At 41.9% G+C, this 16,650-nt stretch overlaps 1 protein-coding gene across 1 annotated transcript in view; it reads right to left on the bottom strand.

Moving 5' to 3' along the window:
- The window catches only part of ANXA13 (annexin A13), a 51,198-nt gene extending 35,545 nt beyond the window's left edge, over positions 1–15,653 (bottom strand). Inside the window, exons 1-2 of the mRNA XM_030303794.1 lie at positions 15,587–15,653; positions 14,105–14,227 (exon numbers count right to left, since the gene is read on the bottom strand). Of these exons, the coding sequence (XP_030159654.1) occupies positions 14,105–14,227; positions 15,587–15,601 (138 nt within the window). The 5' untranslated portion in view covers positions 15,602–15,653. The remainder of the gene's footprint in view (positions 1–14,104; positions 14,228–15,586) is intronic.
- Between the last annotated feature and the right edge of the window lie 997 nt (positions 15,654–16,650).

Raw genomic sequence — 16,650 nt, 5'->3', positions numbered from 1 at the left:
ACACACACACACACACACACTTACACACAAAATGAATATCAAGCCAACTTACAGAAACAGAGACTAGAATGGGGGTGGGGGAGAGGGGAGATGTTGATCAAAGTGTACAAATTTCCAGTTATAAAATGAATACATTCTGGGAGCCTAATGTACAGCATAGTGATTATAGTAATAATACTGTACTATATACTTGAAAATTACTAAGAGAGTAGATCTTAAATGTTCTTACCGCAAAAAGAAATGGTAGTTATGCATAATGCAGGCGTTAGCTAAGGTTATAGTGGTAATCATTTTGCAATATATAAGTGTCTCACATCAACACACTGTTTACCTTATATTTATGTGATGTTGTATGTCAATTATATCTCAACAAAGCCATATGAAAAGATATTGTGAGGGTTCTGGGCAGGGAGATTTCATTATGATGATCCAGAGCTGGCAGGGGAGAAATTGGCTTTTCTGCCCTTCTCTAGCAGGCTGTCAGGACACCTCCCCCTTTTCCTCCTCCTTCCCCATCTTACCTCAAACCTTCCTGTTCCCTGTTTACTAAAACATCTTGCCCTTTGAGTAGTGGAGAGATCATAGCTAAGGGACTGTGGTGTGCCAAGGGGTTGAAATTTAGCAGAGGCAGTCTGAAGACAGAAAAGCATGAGGCCAGAAGGATGATCAAGGTTTCCGGCATGTTTATTCTTAGGGGTGACTGCTTTCCAGCCTGATAAACTGTCACATGTTTTCATAGGTAAAATTTCATTTCTCCCTACCTGCCGGAATCTGGGCAAACTGACTGCAGATTTACCTTATTAGGAAGGGTCCATGAATGTTCAGTGGGGGAGGAAGAGGAGGGGTACTACAAGCAGGCTCCTCACTGTAACTTCCCGAGTCCTCAGAGGGCCAAGGGGTTTGGGGGTTGACAGCACGGGCCTCATGTTCCTCCATTTCTTGAACACCTGCTTGCCCACTGTTGAGTCCACTGGCAACAGTGGAGAATGTATCTACTTAAGGGAATTTGCTGAAGCTGTATCTCCTCTCTGAAACCACTTATGACCCTCTTGGGAAGGATTGAGGACTTTCTGCCAGTTGGGCCCAAGGTGGCCAACTGATTGCCCAAGACTCAGGGTTTCCTAGGATGTGAGATTTTCAGTGCTAAGACTGTGATGTTTCCAGGCTAATCAGGATGGTTGGTCACCCAAGCTGGAGCTGACTTTGCAAGCTTTCAAGAGACAATTGTGTGCATCTCTTCCCAACTCTGTGTTCAGTGAGGCCATGTTGGTAACTTGAAATCAGCTGTGATTTCATATTTATACTATGGAAATTGGCTCATGGCACAAATTGGGTTTTTGTCCTCCCCCGCCCCAAGAGCTGGTTGTGAAACATTTTCTGGCACACCAGTTTCTTTTTTGTGCTTATACTCCATTCTAGAGACTTCTATCAGATCTTCTTAAGATACATTATTATATTTATTCACTAATTTATCTCCCTCCCTAGATTGTAAACCTCTTGGAAGCAAGAACCATGTCATATTCCTTGTCATATCCAGCACCTATCATAATGCCTGGCACATTATAGGCACTTGGTAAGTGTTTACATATTGATAGAAGTTCATTTGAATTCTCTGCAGCTATAGGGTATTTCTCTTCCCTTCTAGAGGCAGAAGAATCTTCTTCCTTTGTATGTTACAGAATATGCCACATCTCTTTTCCTTTGCATCCTGGCCTTACTCTAGTTTGTATCAATGTGGGGTCAGTGGCAAGAGTGGAGACAGAAGAAGGGGAGAGTGGAGTTATCCAGTTAGACATCTTGAACTGATAATGATGTCAAGCCTCCTAGGGTAATGAAGCAGAGAGTATGATAAAAGGAACAGTAAACTTAATCAGGACACCTGGGAGAGCTCAACTGGACCTCACTTGGAGGCTTAACAAGAAACACAAATGAAAGTGAATGCCTAACGCTTTTAGGTCTGGAATAGTTTGAGCTAAATAGAATTTGATGCTCTTAGACTTAAGACCTATGGAGGAGGGGCGCCTGGGTGGCGCAGTCGGTTAAGCGTCCGACTTCAGCCAGGTCACGATCTCGCGGTCCGTGAGTTCGAGCCCCGCGTCGGGCTCTGGGCTGATGGCTCAGAGCCTGGAGCCTGTTTCCGATTCTGTGTCTCCCTCTCTCTCTGCCCCTCCCCCGTTCATGCTCTGTCTCTCTCTGTCCCAAAAATAAATAAACGTTGAAAAAAAAAATTAAAAAAAAAAAAAAGACCTATGGAGGAAATAGTGGACTCTGAGGAAGATGCCCTGAACACAGATGGATAGCTTTTCAACCCTGGATACACATCAGAATCATTTGAGATAGTTTTTTTTTTTTTTTAATTATTTGAGAGAGAGAGAGAAAGCAGGGGAGGGGGCAGAGAGAGAGAGAGAGAGAGAGAGAGAGAGAGAATCTTAAGCAGGTTCCATGTTCAGTGTGGAACCTGATGTGGGGTTCAATTCCATGACCCTAGGATCATAACCTGAGCTGAAATCAAGAGTCAGACACTCAACAGACTGAGCTACCCAGGCGCCCTGAGATGTTTTAAAATAGACAAATGACTGAGTCCCAACCTGATCCTATTAAATCAGAATCTCTGATATAAGTATTTGCAAAACTTACCAGGTAATTCCAACGTGAAGCCAGGGTTAAGACCCACTGGTCTGACAGAAATTAGAAACTTTCCCATTGACATCCCAATGAATCAGAAAGACAACTTAAAAATGTGCTGAGGCTTTACACAAATAAGAAATCCTAGACTTTATTAAAGGAGCAAAAGATAAAGGGAAGAGGTTTATCATAGATTCTGAGGGTAGAAATTCAACCCAGGGTTTTCGAAATGGGTGACATGGAACACTGAATGTATTAAAGCCTGTCGGACTTTCAACTGAAAAAGGAATTCTTTTTAAAATTCTCTCTCAGTTCATCATATTGAGTCATTCTTTGCCTCGTGATAGTATGTCTTTCACACTCTTTCAACCCAGAGATTGGCAAACTATGGGCTATGGTCAAATTCTGGCCCATCATCTGTTTTTATAAATAAAGTTTTACTGGAACATAGCCAACCTACTCATATACATTTAGTCAAAGGCTGCTTTCACACTTCAGTGGCAGAGTTGAATAGTTGTAACAGAGGTTGTGTGGCACACAAAGGCTGAGATAATTATTTTCCCAACCCCTTCTCTTCTTTATGCAAATAGATTTTTTTAATCAGAAAACAGATGACAGAATCTGAGCCTTCAGCTGGCAGTAGTATTTAGTTAGAATTTAATATAGTCTTTTTGCCTTCATTTAGTTATCCACATTTATATCAACTGATAATTGATTTTCCATTTATGATACTAACATAAAGTTTCTTTTTAAGATTAATTTTTATGTCAAAAAATGAGTGAATTTAAAGAAAAGAGATAATAGAGCTATTAGCAGCATAGACAGCATATGTGTTTGGCAACATTCATGAAAGTCATATTTAAATCTGAAGTTTGGGAAACATTGAATGTATATCCAGTCCCCTCATTTTACAGGTAAACTGAGGCCTAATTGTTGAGTCATCTGCACAGGGTCACTTACTTGCTTATGGAAAAATCTGGAGCCCTCCCTCTCAGGACAATGTTCTTTTACCTCTCACTGGTTACTCATTTGTACTTTGAAACTAATTAGCATGAATGCAAAGTATTGTACTATTCATGAATTCAGAAACAGAAAGATTCTGGCAACATTTCCATGGGCATGTTTAGTAGACATTGATGGGCAATTTGAAACACAACAGAGGGGCCATTCACATCTTTAAACATGAATCTTGGGTGATAGTGGCATATTGTTTCATTAAGTTGATTGTTTCTTAGGCATGGTTTCCTTGGAACAATACATTTGACTTTTTTTTTTAAGTCTTGCTTTTTTTGTTGTTTTAAATCAAAATCTACTTAAATGCTTATAGAGCAAAAAGACTTCTAATTAGAAAAAAAAAAATATATATATATATATATATATTGCACTGTACTCTGTGGGGTCTATTTAAACACAGTTTCAATCGTATAAGAGTATTTGGTATTTCACCATGTACTTATTGTTCTATTATCATTCTCCATGGTCATAGCAAAGCTGATTCCTCCATTCTTAGATCGTCTGCCCACTTGGACCCTTTCAGAGATCTGTTAATCAAGGAGGTCGACAGGATAGCCAGTCAGTGTGTAAGAAGCCTGAGAGTTCTAGCTAACCTTAAAAGGTGATAAGAACACATAGAACTGTTACACTATTGATCTATCCTTTCAGAGATGCAATTTTAAAGTGACACATACGAGGGGCACCTTGGTGGCTCAGTCAGTTAAGCGTCTGACTTCAACTCAGGTCATAATCTCATAGTTTGTGGGTTCAAGCCCCACATCAGGGCTGTGTTGACAGCTCAGCGCCTGGAGCCTGCTTTGGATTTTGTGTGTCTCTCTATCCCTCCTCTGTTCACGCTGTCTGTCTTTCTCTCAAAATAAATAAACATTTAAAAAAATTTTTTAAAAAGTGACATGTATGAAATATGTGTTTGGCCGTCATTCTAAATGGATAGGAATATTTGAATCATTTGGCAAATAAGTCTGAAAATAGAAAAAACATCCACTTGAATCAGATCTTGATATGATTTACATATGTATGCTGACTGTGTATTCTTGAAAAATGAGTGAAACTTTTCAGGTTAAAATAAATGACCTGTCTTCTAAACGTGGGATTATCTATATGTTGGCATTTTGAGACCACTTTTAATGAAGATTGATATTGTTAGATCATTTTCCAGAAAGACAAACTTTCTCAGGCTATGCTTTCTGCGTTATACATTGAGTTGGTGTGAGTTGAGTTGGCATTATGCATTGAGTTGGTGTGATACATTGAGTTGGTCACCTATCAAAAGGTGACTAGAAGGTGGGGACCTGACCTTAAGGAGATCTGACCTTAAGACTCTCCAACATCTAGCGCCCTAAGGTGGTGGGCACCATCATTTCTGAAGGTACTGACAATATATTCAGAAGTACAAACAATGTGACTGGCCCACCATGCACTGAGCTCTGATATAGGGAGACTATATGGGGCAGTCCTTTCAGGGGCTACACTCAGAGAAGAGGTGAACAAATGGACTCATGATTGTTTCAATCAGTGACTTTCCATTGAGCACTGCTCATCTGGGCAGGAAAACTTAGCTCAGCTCAACGGCCTCAGTGCTGGATATTTCTGTAGAGAAGCCTTTCTCACTCTGGCCATCAGAGTTACTCATGGATTAACAGTCTTTTGGGGGGAAACCGCTGCCTCTCGCCTGCTGTTGTCACTATCAGGAGGACAAGGGTCAATCTTGAAGATGGATTGGCTCTACCCTGTGATAAGAAAGGCAATCAGTGTGAGGGAATATCTAGGCCAGAGGGGCAGGAATACATGGTTGCTGGTAGAAGTTCAGTCAGATAAAGACATTATGGGGTCATCTCCTGCCCTATTGCCTTGCTTTCCCTAAGGTCTGTGTCTCAGAAGCAATTCTGTCTCTCTGGGGACATTTGGCAGTATCTAGAGACATTTTTTGTAGTCATAAGTAAGGGAGTGCTACTTATCTCTAATCCTAGAGATCAGCGATTCCTCTAAACCATCATATAAGGCACAGAACATCCCCTCACAGAAGAATTTTCTGGTTCCAATATCAATAGTGCCAAGATCTAACACGATGAGTGTCTACCACCCTGGCCTAATGACTGCAACAATGCTATAAACATGTTTCTTTAAAAGGTCTTGAGAAGGCTGGGCTTCTGGTGCAAATGGCACATAGGTACTGACGAAGGCAAGGTCCCCAGTGACAAAGAGCAAATTGCTGTGGTTACATAAAAGGGAGGATTAGAAGTGGACCATGATGTCTTTCTTCCTTTAATTTTATTTCAAAGAAACTCGATGACAAATCTGAAAGGTAACTAGGTAACTAGGAGGAAGAATCTGACTTAAAGTTGGTCATCATCCTGTCATCATCCTCTGTTCTTTGTCTGCATCACAGTTGTAGGCTTCACAGCCTCAGCTGGCAGGGGCCTCATCAGGCAGCCTCAGCTGACTCATTCTTAGGGGCCCTTTAGTATTGTGGTGGGCTGGACAGCTCAGAGTTTCTACTAGAGGTGGAATTACATGCCCTGTATGGAAACAAGATCGCATCCTGGGGGAAAGTGACTGCTTTGAGGTTGTCCACAGATTGTTTTGGGAGTCAGAGATCTCTAAAGAGTGTTAAAACTCCAGATATCCAATTACTGCTGTATTGCATCAATGAAAATGAACTTGGAGGATAAGGTGATTGTGGGGAGATGATGGTCATTCCTCAACCATGAAAGGAACCATGCCTTCAAGAGTTATGAAAAATGAAGCACTTTTCTCATTAGAAAAGAACTATCCATTTCCTTCTTCTATTGCCAAAGGCCGTTTTTCTGCCAATTCAATGAGAGTATAAACTTGGGATTCATTGCTTGCAGGAAAAAAAGAAGCAAGTGTACTCTGGGGTCCTCAAGAGTCAATGATAAGTGGGTAGACGGAATTGGAAAGAGAAAATACTGGGGGCTGAGCTGGGTCATTACAGCATTGAATGGTGCTGTGTAAAAGGCATAGCCAACAGTACGTGGACAAGTTTTGATTTGCTAAAAAGGAAACAAGGTAAAATAGCTAAATTTGCTTTGAGCAAATTTCTGTCTCCATCAGAATCAAAACAATGAATGTTATTCTTTCCCCTGGTAAGAGTTTAAATATGCATTGGATCCAATCCTATTAATTACTTCTTTAAAATTCTTTTAAACATTTTAATCTTCCTTTTCATTTCCACCACAACCATCCAAACCCCCATTACAGGAAGGGTGAATTATTTGACTGCCTTTCTATCTTATCTTTGAGTCATCATTCCCTATTTCAGTCCATCCAATACGGCAGCAGACACAGCAGTAGTCATATTAATAAAAATCATAGTTATAAGAAAGCAATATGATAAAGCAATATCCCCAAGCCCCAAGGATTGGTAAAGCCAACCTCTGCCACAGTGACAGTTCAAGGATTAGGTACATGACCCAAGTCAATCAGAATTTTTCCCTGACATGTGATAGAAACTTAGGGGGGAAAAAAACCTCTTTTCCTTGATGTTGTTAACGTGGAGCTACATGAGGCCATGGCCCTCTCTGTGGTGCCCAAACTATCTGTGGCCATGCCTCCCTCTCACCAACAACTTTTGCCTCCCACACCACTGGGGAAAAGAAAAGGTTCATTTTCAGTGGGAGAGAATGAGCCCAACATGTAGAAAGAAGGAAAGAGAGCGAGAGAGTGAGATTGAGGAAGAATGTGCTAGTTGACAAGATGATATCTCCAGCCCCAGGGATGAATCACGATTCATGGCTGTCCTCTTCCCCTTGGCCAGTGATTGGTCTAGGGACAGGCTTTTGACCAACTCTGACTAATGAGATGGGATGTGATGCCTGCTTGGGGGCTTTCCAAAAAGATTATTCTCAGTGATAGGGGAGTGGTAAGAAGAAACATACTTTTTTCTCTGTCCCCTTCCCTCTTACTTGTGATCCTATCACGTGTGATCATGAACTTAAACACAGACCACTATCTTGTACCCAATGGGGGGAGCTGCTGCGAACACATCAAGGGTGGCAGAATGGAAAGGTAGACATGGCATGGGGTCCTTAATGATGTGACTGAACCACTCAACCAACACTGGAATCCCCTCCTTTCAGACTTCGTGTGAAGGCTAATAATTAAATGTCTTTGTTACTTACGCCACTCTTGGTCTTGTAGTCTACTACTTGTACTCACATACTGACTTGAAAACAAAACAACTATGAAATTGTACTCCTCAAATTACCTCAAGTGCAGCCTTCTCTCTTGAGTTTCAGATCCAGCTACCTGCTAGGTGTTAAACCCAGGTGTCCCATGGATATCTCAAACTCAGCAGATCCCAAAGCCAAATTCATCCTCGCATTGAGCAAACTTCCAGTTTGTTCTATCCCCAGGATGCACCCCATTCACCTGGGTACATAAGCCAGGTACCCGAATCACTCTGTGGTCCTCCTTGTCCCTCACCTACCTGTCTACTTAGCCAGTTACATCTATTTGACCTTCCCATCAGTCCTCTTCTCTCTGATCCCACTGCCACTGTTTAAGTTGGGAACACAGGCTCATCATCTTTCTCCAGGGCCACTGCCTCCTAAGTGTTTTATTTGCCTTTGGTCAGGAATCTCTCCAAAACTTTCTCTACTAGCTTCTAGCATGGTCCATCCAAAGTGCATCTCTGACCTTGTCATTCCCTTGTCTGAGATTGGTTATGGCTCCTCTACTGCCTAAGATACTAGTTCTCAAAGTGTAGCCCCTGGACCAGCGGCATTAGCATCATCAGGTAACTTGTGAGAAATGTAAAATTTGGGGCCCTGCTCTACTGAATCAGACACTCTGCAGATAGGGCCCAGCTCTCTGTTTAAACAAACCTTCCAAAGGAAGCTGATGTACGTCGTTTAGAAAACACTACTGGCCTAAAGCAAAAAAACCCAATTTCCTTGGTGTAGTAGGTTGAATAGTATGCTCCCTGAATGCATGTCTACTTGGAACCTCAGAACGTGACCTTACTTGGAAATAGAGTTTTTGCTGAGGTAATTAGTTAAGAATCATGGGTGAGATGATCCTGGATTTAGAATGGGTCCTAAATCCAGTGACTGGGGTCCTTAGAAGAAGAGAAATAGAGGGGAGGGCCATGGGAACATGGGAACATGAGATTGGGACTCTCCTGCCCTGAGCCAAGGACTGCAATGCCTGGGGCCACCAGAGGCTGAAAGAGGCAAGAAAGAATTCTTCCCTACAGTCTTCAGAGGAAACGGTGGCCCTGCTAACACCTTGATTTTAAATCCCTAGACACCAGAACGTTGAAAGAATACATTTCCATTGCTTTCAGCCACCCAGTTTGTGGTCCTTTGCATATTAGCCCTAGGATACCAATACACTTTGCATAGCAAACAAGGGCCTTTAGGACACCCCTGTGCATCCGGAGTCACTGCTCCCTGATCAGTGATCTATCAAAAATATGCGTGGTGCGCCTGTTATGTGTCAAGCCCCAGTGATGGAGCCGTGATGAGCGGTGGCAGTGCGGGCCCTGCTGAAGCTCCCGGCCAGGGGGAGGGGCTAGCAGCTGCACAGGCAGGTGATGTTTGACGGATTCAGTGCTCTGCAGGGCAAGAGCCTTCTTGTACCTCTTTGCACGTATTCTGGCACCGTAAAGATTGCCCTTCTGCACCTTAGGAAGCCTCTCCCACTCCTTCCTCCCACACAGAATCACTCTCTCCCCTAAGTTTTGGACGTGTTTCTATTAGTGCATTCATTGCACATCATTGTAATTGTTTACTTGTTTGCCTCCCTTGCTAGACTGTGAGCCATTCAGAGGGCATGGACTGTGCTCTTTGATTCCTCTTTTTATCAGTGGTGCCTCAAACAGCACCTGGCTCATGGGAGTTTCTTTAAAAAAAATGTGTTGAACTGATAACGAGGATGAAGAGTGGTTTCCTTCCCCTGTTGGCAGAGGGACTCGAGCTTACTTTTCTCCATGCAGCGCTAGGATGAGTTGTGGGAGAGACTGCAGCCTGGGGTCAGTGGAAGGGGCAGAATGGGGCAGTTCCCTGGACTGCTTTTGGTGTCAAAGGCCCTGGAGGAGGGTGTGGGACTAAGTAGGCTTTAAAAGCCATCATCCGGGCATCTCTGCAGGCTGAGTGATGGGAATGGTTCAGTCAAAGCTGGGGCACAGCTCCAGCCTATGCCTGTGAGAGGCTTTTGCTTCAAAGTTGATTTTCTTTCTTTCTTTTTTTCCCCAAAGTTTATGTATTTATTTTGAGAAGGAGCGAGGAGCGGGGGAGGGGCAGAGAGAGAGAGAGAGAGAGAGAGAGTCCCAAGCAGGCCCCACACTATCAGCACAGAGCCCAATGTGGGGCTCGATCTCATGAGCTGTGAGATATGACCTGAGCCAAAATCAAGAGTCAGATGCTTAACTGATTGAGCCACCCAGGTGCCCCTCAACACTGATTTTCAAACTTGAGTGTACATCAGAATCACCCGGAAGGCTTGTTCAGGTGCAGTTGCTGGGCCTTCGCCCCAGAGGTTCTGATTCCATAGATCTGGAGTGGGGCCCAATAATTTGCATTCCTAACGGATCCTAGGTTATTCCAGTGATGGCCTGGGGGCCACATTTGGGCACATCCCTGCACTAGAGGAACACGTGACATAAGACCCATGGTTCTCAACTTTGGGTACATTAGAAATTAGTTGTGGAGTTTTTAAAAAGTACAGATACAGGAGAACCTTACTCACACATTGGTCGGGGTGGGGGGTGTAACTGGTCATAGGGATTTGGACTCCAAATGAGTAAAACATTGGTTTGAGTAAGACTTTCCCGTGAAACATAATGAACTGATGAGTTGATCACACGTTTATTGAGCATTGGCTATGTGCCAGGGTTTGTGTCAGTAATGGGGATACAGAGATGAACAAGACACTGTCCTACCCCCAGTGAGCCATCAGTCCAGTCTGGGGAGGATGTGTGAACAGCTAGTTCTAAAATCCTGTGGGAGGGGAGTGATGACATTGTACACAGAGTAGCATGGAAACACTAAAGGGGAGCATCAGATCTAGGGGAAGAGGAGGAAGCTCAGGATCGGGGGTAAAGAGGAGATAATGGTCCACTTCAACAGATTTAGAAATCCCAGTAGGTTAGCATCTAGTTGGTATAATGTGAAGAATTTCTACCTAAATCCAAATGCATGCTTCACCTCTCCTTGGTCAAATTACCTCATCTCTCCATGCTTCACTTTCCCCAGATTGCAAAGGGGATAATAATCCTGTCTCCCTCACAGAGTTGTGTGGACCAAAGGACCAAAAGGACACGTGTACGTGGGGGACTTGGTAGAGTGAAGGGCTCAGAGTTCATGCACACAGTCCGGGCCCCCAGAGCAGCTCACAGTCTAGCAAGCACTTGAGAAATGTCAGTTATCCTCATCATCCTTCCAGAAGGCCCCCTTGAAGCCTCCAGTTATGCCCACCATCACTGGGAATTTGAGTTCTGGGTGCTGTACAGCAGGGCAAGCATCTGCCAGATTCCATCCCCTACACCAAGTGGCCGACCGCCCCACCCAGGCTCCTACAGCGTTAAAGCTCTTGTGTCAGTTTTTCAGTTTGCAAGTTCTTCCTTCCATTGGTATATTTGTCCTTGGCAAACTTTCCCCCCACCTTTAAATGACTTTAAAATGGGGGCGCCTGGGTGGCTCAGTTCGGTTAAGCGGCCGACTTCCGCTCAGGTCATGATCTCACAGTTCATGAGTTCGAGCCCCGCATCGGGCTCTGTGCTGACAGCTCAGAGCCTGGAGCCTGTTTCCGATTCTGTGTCTCCCTCTCTCTCTGCCCCTCCCCCATTCATGCTCTGTCTCTCTCTGTCTCAAAAATAAATAAACGTTAAAAAAAATTTAAATGACTTTCAAATGACTGCTTTTTATCTTCCAGAGACAAGAAACCCCTAAAGCCAACATTGTGTGTGATTGTGTCTCAAATGCAGCCAACTTTGAGTGGGAGGCTTGTTTTTAAAGGAAGAAGGTATGCTTTAGTGCATGTCCTGTTTTGACATCAGAGGCCCTTTTTGTTTCCTTCTATACCCACGGTATAGGACTATGTGGTCTTAGTTTCTTTCGTGGTTTCTTTAGGGTTTGAGAATCACACTTCAATGCACACTCTCGGTTAAAGCCATACTTACTTTATCCCAAACTCCCAGTCACATTTTTACTTCCCTCCAGAGCCTACCTTCTTTTCCCAGGCATCTGGACCCATTCCCACCTCATGTGTGGCTCCTGGGTGTTCCTAATCCACCTGCCTCGGAGCTTGCCTGTTCATCTGCTCCAAGTCCCAAACTGTTTTCCATTTTAGACAATATTTACATTGGCTAAATATTGGCACAAGCAAGTCATAAAATGTGGCATTCTCACAAACACCGTGGCAGATCGCTGAGCAGATGTTCTAACATTTACAAGTCGGTTTTCACTTATGGACATTTATAATGACACCTGCTTTCATTGGCGGTATGCTGATCTGTTCTTGTAAGAATAGTGTGTGCTCCAGTTCCGCGTTTCTCAAACACAGCTGCACATTTGGAACCACCTGGGGAGCATTTGCAAATCCCAGTGCCCAGACCAACCACCAGACCAAGTAATTCAGACTCTCTGGGGGTAGAACTCAGGATTCAGTGTTTTTTAAAACTCCCCCGGTGATTCCAATGTGCGGCCAACTGTGAGCACTCATTCCCCAGTTTAGTGCTTCTCAGACTGTACTGTGCGTAAGAATCACTTGACGATCTTGCTAAAATGCAGATCTGATTCGGTAGGTCTTCAGGAGCTTTGGTTTTCTGCATTTCTAACAAGCACCCAGGCCATGTAGATGCTACTACTAGTCCAGAGACCACACTTGGAGTAGCAAGGCAAGTCGTGCCTAGTGCCTTGAAAATAATTTTCCAGAAATCATTTGTCCTCTTGAGTTTGTCCATGGCTCCCTCCCTATTGCTCTGCCCATACGCCACAGCCACACTCCAATGGCGAAGGGATTTCACTATTGATTTCAATTTTCTATTTTCCTCCAGATAACGATTCTTCTGAAAACAACCCACACAAGAGAAGAGTCATCTAGCTAAATCTGAGCAGATTTTCCTGTGGATCTTATTTTTCTGTCTATGCACAAAGCTCACTGAGCACAAGGTCATGTCCTCTAGGCTAAGCAAACTCTTTGAATATTGCTTGATTAGCAGATGATAGTAATCGCGATTATTACTGCTCCAAATAGGTTAGTCACGAACACGATGTCTTCAGTTGAAAAGAATCATTAATGATGGCAAAGGGATTGGGGGGAAGTGCAAAACAAAAAAGTAAATTTTCAATTCTCAGAATTGGCTAGGAAGCCCTCTGTATCACAGCACCTTGGAAAATGTAATTTCCTGGCCAATATCCTACTGGCTTTGGAGTATTGTTTGTCAAGCATCTGTCTGTGCATCCTGGTCTGTGGACATATCCTTGGGACTTTGTAACTTTCCTAGTAGGCTTTTAAAATATGTATTTACTGCTGGTAATAACTTAAAAACTAAATATAAAGCATATTGAGTCATTAGGATGACCAAGGCTAGCACATGATTTCAACGCCTGCATTTGTGTTTCTATTTATGAATGTGTATATGCTGAATAGCCATATTTTAATTGTTGCAAGCGAATGATAAAAGAACAAAGAACAGAGGGAGGTTTAATACAAAAATCACACATTTTAGCCAAGAGAAGGCCCGATTGTTTTATAGGGAGTCTTACAAACAAAAGTTGCTCAGTTTTGGATAGAGAAACATAATAGTAGAACTAAGAAATCATGTACCACGTCATATTTTAGACATGCTGCAACACAGAAGAAACCACATTATAGCCATCAGGACCATTTTAACATTGAGTGTAGTCATTTAATCCCGGCAAAATAACATGGTCTATTATGCTAAATCAATAACATGCATTTATTTGCACATTAGCAACTTGTATTTTACTAGTATTTAATTTTATATATTTGTTTTGGTTATGTAACTGCTTCAAAACTACCAGCATTATAGTTTGAAGCTTGTACATGTTCAAGTAACTTTCTAATACGAGTAATTCAAGTCATTACCAGGACAGTTTTCTGTCCAAAAAGGTTTTGCATTTACTTATTTTGAAACACAGTCTTAGAACATATTCATTCCTTGTGCAATGTTAAATTCCATTAGTATTTTCTAAAATGTCCTACTGGCCATGCTCTCCATTGTAAGGCACTGTTAAGGGGACACCAATGGGAATGGAAACTGAGCTCCTAGATTACATTTTTACATTAGCTACAAACATTGAAACAGACATTTCTTTGTGTGGGCAAAGATTTCTTTGCTTGGAAGTAATGCCCGATGATGACATTTTCAGGCCAGAGGATTGTGGAGGATCCACTGTGACAAGTCATTGGTGAATAATACTGGGCCCACGAGAGAGCCCAGTCATACCTATGATTTGGAGGGAAAATCAGTGCTTACAGGCTGTTGGGCCTCTGGCTCTCCATTCCCTGGTGCGTGGCTGAGAGGCTTCACGGCTGCCGAGGGTTGGATGTCCCCTTTGGGCAAATGTTGACTACCTTCTGAGAGGGAGTAAGACTGGCTCTGAAGATTCAAAAAAGAGATACATAAAAATGCTAGACCACTCACACAAGCCAGAGGCCCCATGGGGTTGACATTCAAAAGATGAAAATGTCCTCCTGAACTGCTATGGCAGGGACCACTTATTCCTGAGGCCCTCTGTGGCTATCAGCAACATCTTAAAAGTAGGCTTCAGGGGCAGCTGGGTACCTCAGTTGGTTAAGCGCCCGACTCCCAGTTTCAGCTTAGGCCACCATCTCACGGTTTCATGAGTTCGAGCCCTGCATTGGGCTCCTGCTGACAGTGCAGAGCCTTCTTGGGATTCTGTCTCCCTCTCTCTGCCTCTCTCCCACTCACGCTGTCTTTGCCTCTCTCAAAATAAATAAATAAACTTAAAAAAAAGTAGGCTTCAGTTTCTCTGGAAGATATACTGAATGTAAGGCTCATAATCTTGACCGGCAAGAAAATGTTATCTACAGAAGATTTTAAATATAACACCTCCCCAAAGAAGATATTTGTAGGCTTGCAACCATTGAGTGCAAATTTAGTTTATAGCAAAGGGAAAAAAACCTTCATAAACAAAGCGATAGTTTACAGAACATTTTTGAATTTTTTTTGTCTTTGCTTCTAGTTTACATACAATAAGTCATTTCTTGCCAGGGGAAGCTACAGTTGGTGCAGTAAAACCTTGTTAAAATTTTTATTGCAACAGTTTTAGATATACATTTTTCAATGTAAAAAAAAATCACAACTTAACTCAGACCTGCCTTGTGTGTCGTTGGTTTCAAATTTTTAGTCATTAATAGTTTATAGACACAGTATTCACATGAGCGTAGACATTTCAGAATAAAAACCTAAATGTTAAGTCCATTCCTTGGATATCTGCAAATATCTGATTATTTGATGCTGCTTAGAACTAATACTGCTTAGAAATAATATTTTCACTTTTCAGTCCAAGTTATATGGCCTTGGCCTCATAGGAGTACTTTTGCCTTGGTTTACGGATATTTGTAACATGAACCTGTCTTCCCCACAAAACCCTTATGGGCAGAGCCTACCAGATTTTATGCAACTTTGCTATAACTAACAGCTTTAATCATACATTCCACAAACACGTATTAACCATTTGCTCTCTGTGGGGCACTGTTTACTATCTTGTTTTAAATACTTCTCTTTAGCCTCTCCTAAGAGATTTTTGACCAATGGAGAAAAAGATATATTCCAAATGCATTTTAAAAGCATGGTATGCTGTTGTGAAAACCAACAGTAAGGAGTAATCACAATGGTATAGTGCAAAATTATTAATCATGATTTCATAGTTTAAATTTCTCCACATGCTAACTAAAATGAAAACTTTGTTTGATTCCCAAAGGCAATACTTACATGACGATTGCCCATTTTCGTTTTTCTAAGATAGTTGTTCTGTATTTCATTAAGAGATCAGGTCTCCTTCAGGCCAAGTTTATAATAGTTTTCCCAGGGCGTAATATCTCTTGTGTTTAATAAGTAACTTTTGGCATTGAATTTGAATACATTATTGGGGATGGGTAGGGAGTGGTGAGAGCTACAAATGAGCTTAAGCTTCCCAAGCTACTTTGTAGACCATCTTTTTAAAATAAAATATTTATTAATACATCAAGTATGGGCTTTTTAAGTTGAATAGAGAGCTGCTTTTCGACTAAAGGGCTAAACCTGTTTCACTTCTGGATTATTGAAAGGGTCATAATTTGTTTATTTTGGGTGTTTATTTAAAATTTTATAGCTTGTAATAATAAAAGCATTAACCGAACAAGACTGAAAAATCTTACCGTTTTACTAATATCACCATTATTATTACACAGAATCTCTTTTACACAGAATCTTTTTGAGGGCAACATTGAGTTATGTTAACATCATCTTTATAATCTAGCTGGTTTTTGAATTAAAAAGTAATATGTGCAGATGGTAGTTTTTTTTCTAATAGTGTGAAAAGGTACTGTGAAAAGTAAACCTACTGACTTCCCAGGTCCTCCTCCCGGTGGCTTCTTCTGAGTCCTTCCAGAAATTGTTTGCATACACAGCCACGTCTGCCTGTCTATTTACCTTTCTTTCTTTCTTTCTTTCTTTCTTTCTTTCTTTCTTTCTTTCTTTCTTTCTTTTGACTGTGTTTTTTTGTTTGGTTTTGTTTTGCTTTGTTGTCAACACGTGGGTCTATACAATGCATTCTTTTCCATGCCTTGTATGCTTCATATACTAAAGACGTAATATGACACGGACACATTTCTTTTTCAGTGACCACATAGTAGTTTACTATGAATATGAACCAAACCTTACATCATCAGTCCACTCTTCAAGGTCATTTTGGGTTTTTTGTGTGAGTATTTTCATTTATACATCTTTGCCTGTGTGTGCGTGTTTATCTATAGAATAAAATCTAAAGATGTAATTGCTGGACAAAGAGTGAATGC

The sequence above is a fragment of the Lynx canadensis genome, chromosome F2 (genome assembly GCF_007474595.2).
Source record: "Lynx canadensis isolate LIC74 chromosome F2, mLynCan4.pri.v2, whole genome shotgun sequence".
Taxonomy (NCBI): domain Eukaryota; kingdom Metazoa; phylum Chordata; class Mammalia; order Carnivora; family Felidae; genus Lynx; species Lynx canadensis.
Note: the sequence above shows the minus strand (reverse complement) of the source record. Positions and strands in the feature narration are given on the sequence as shown.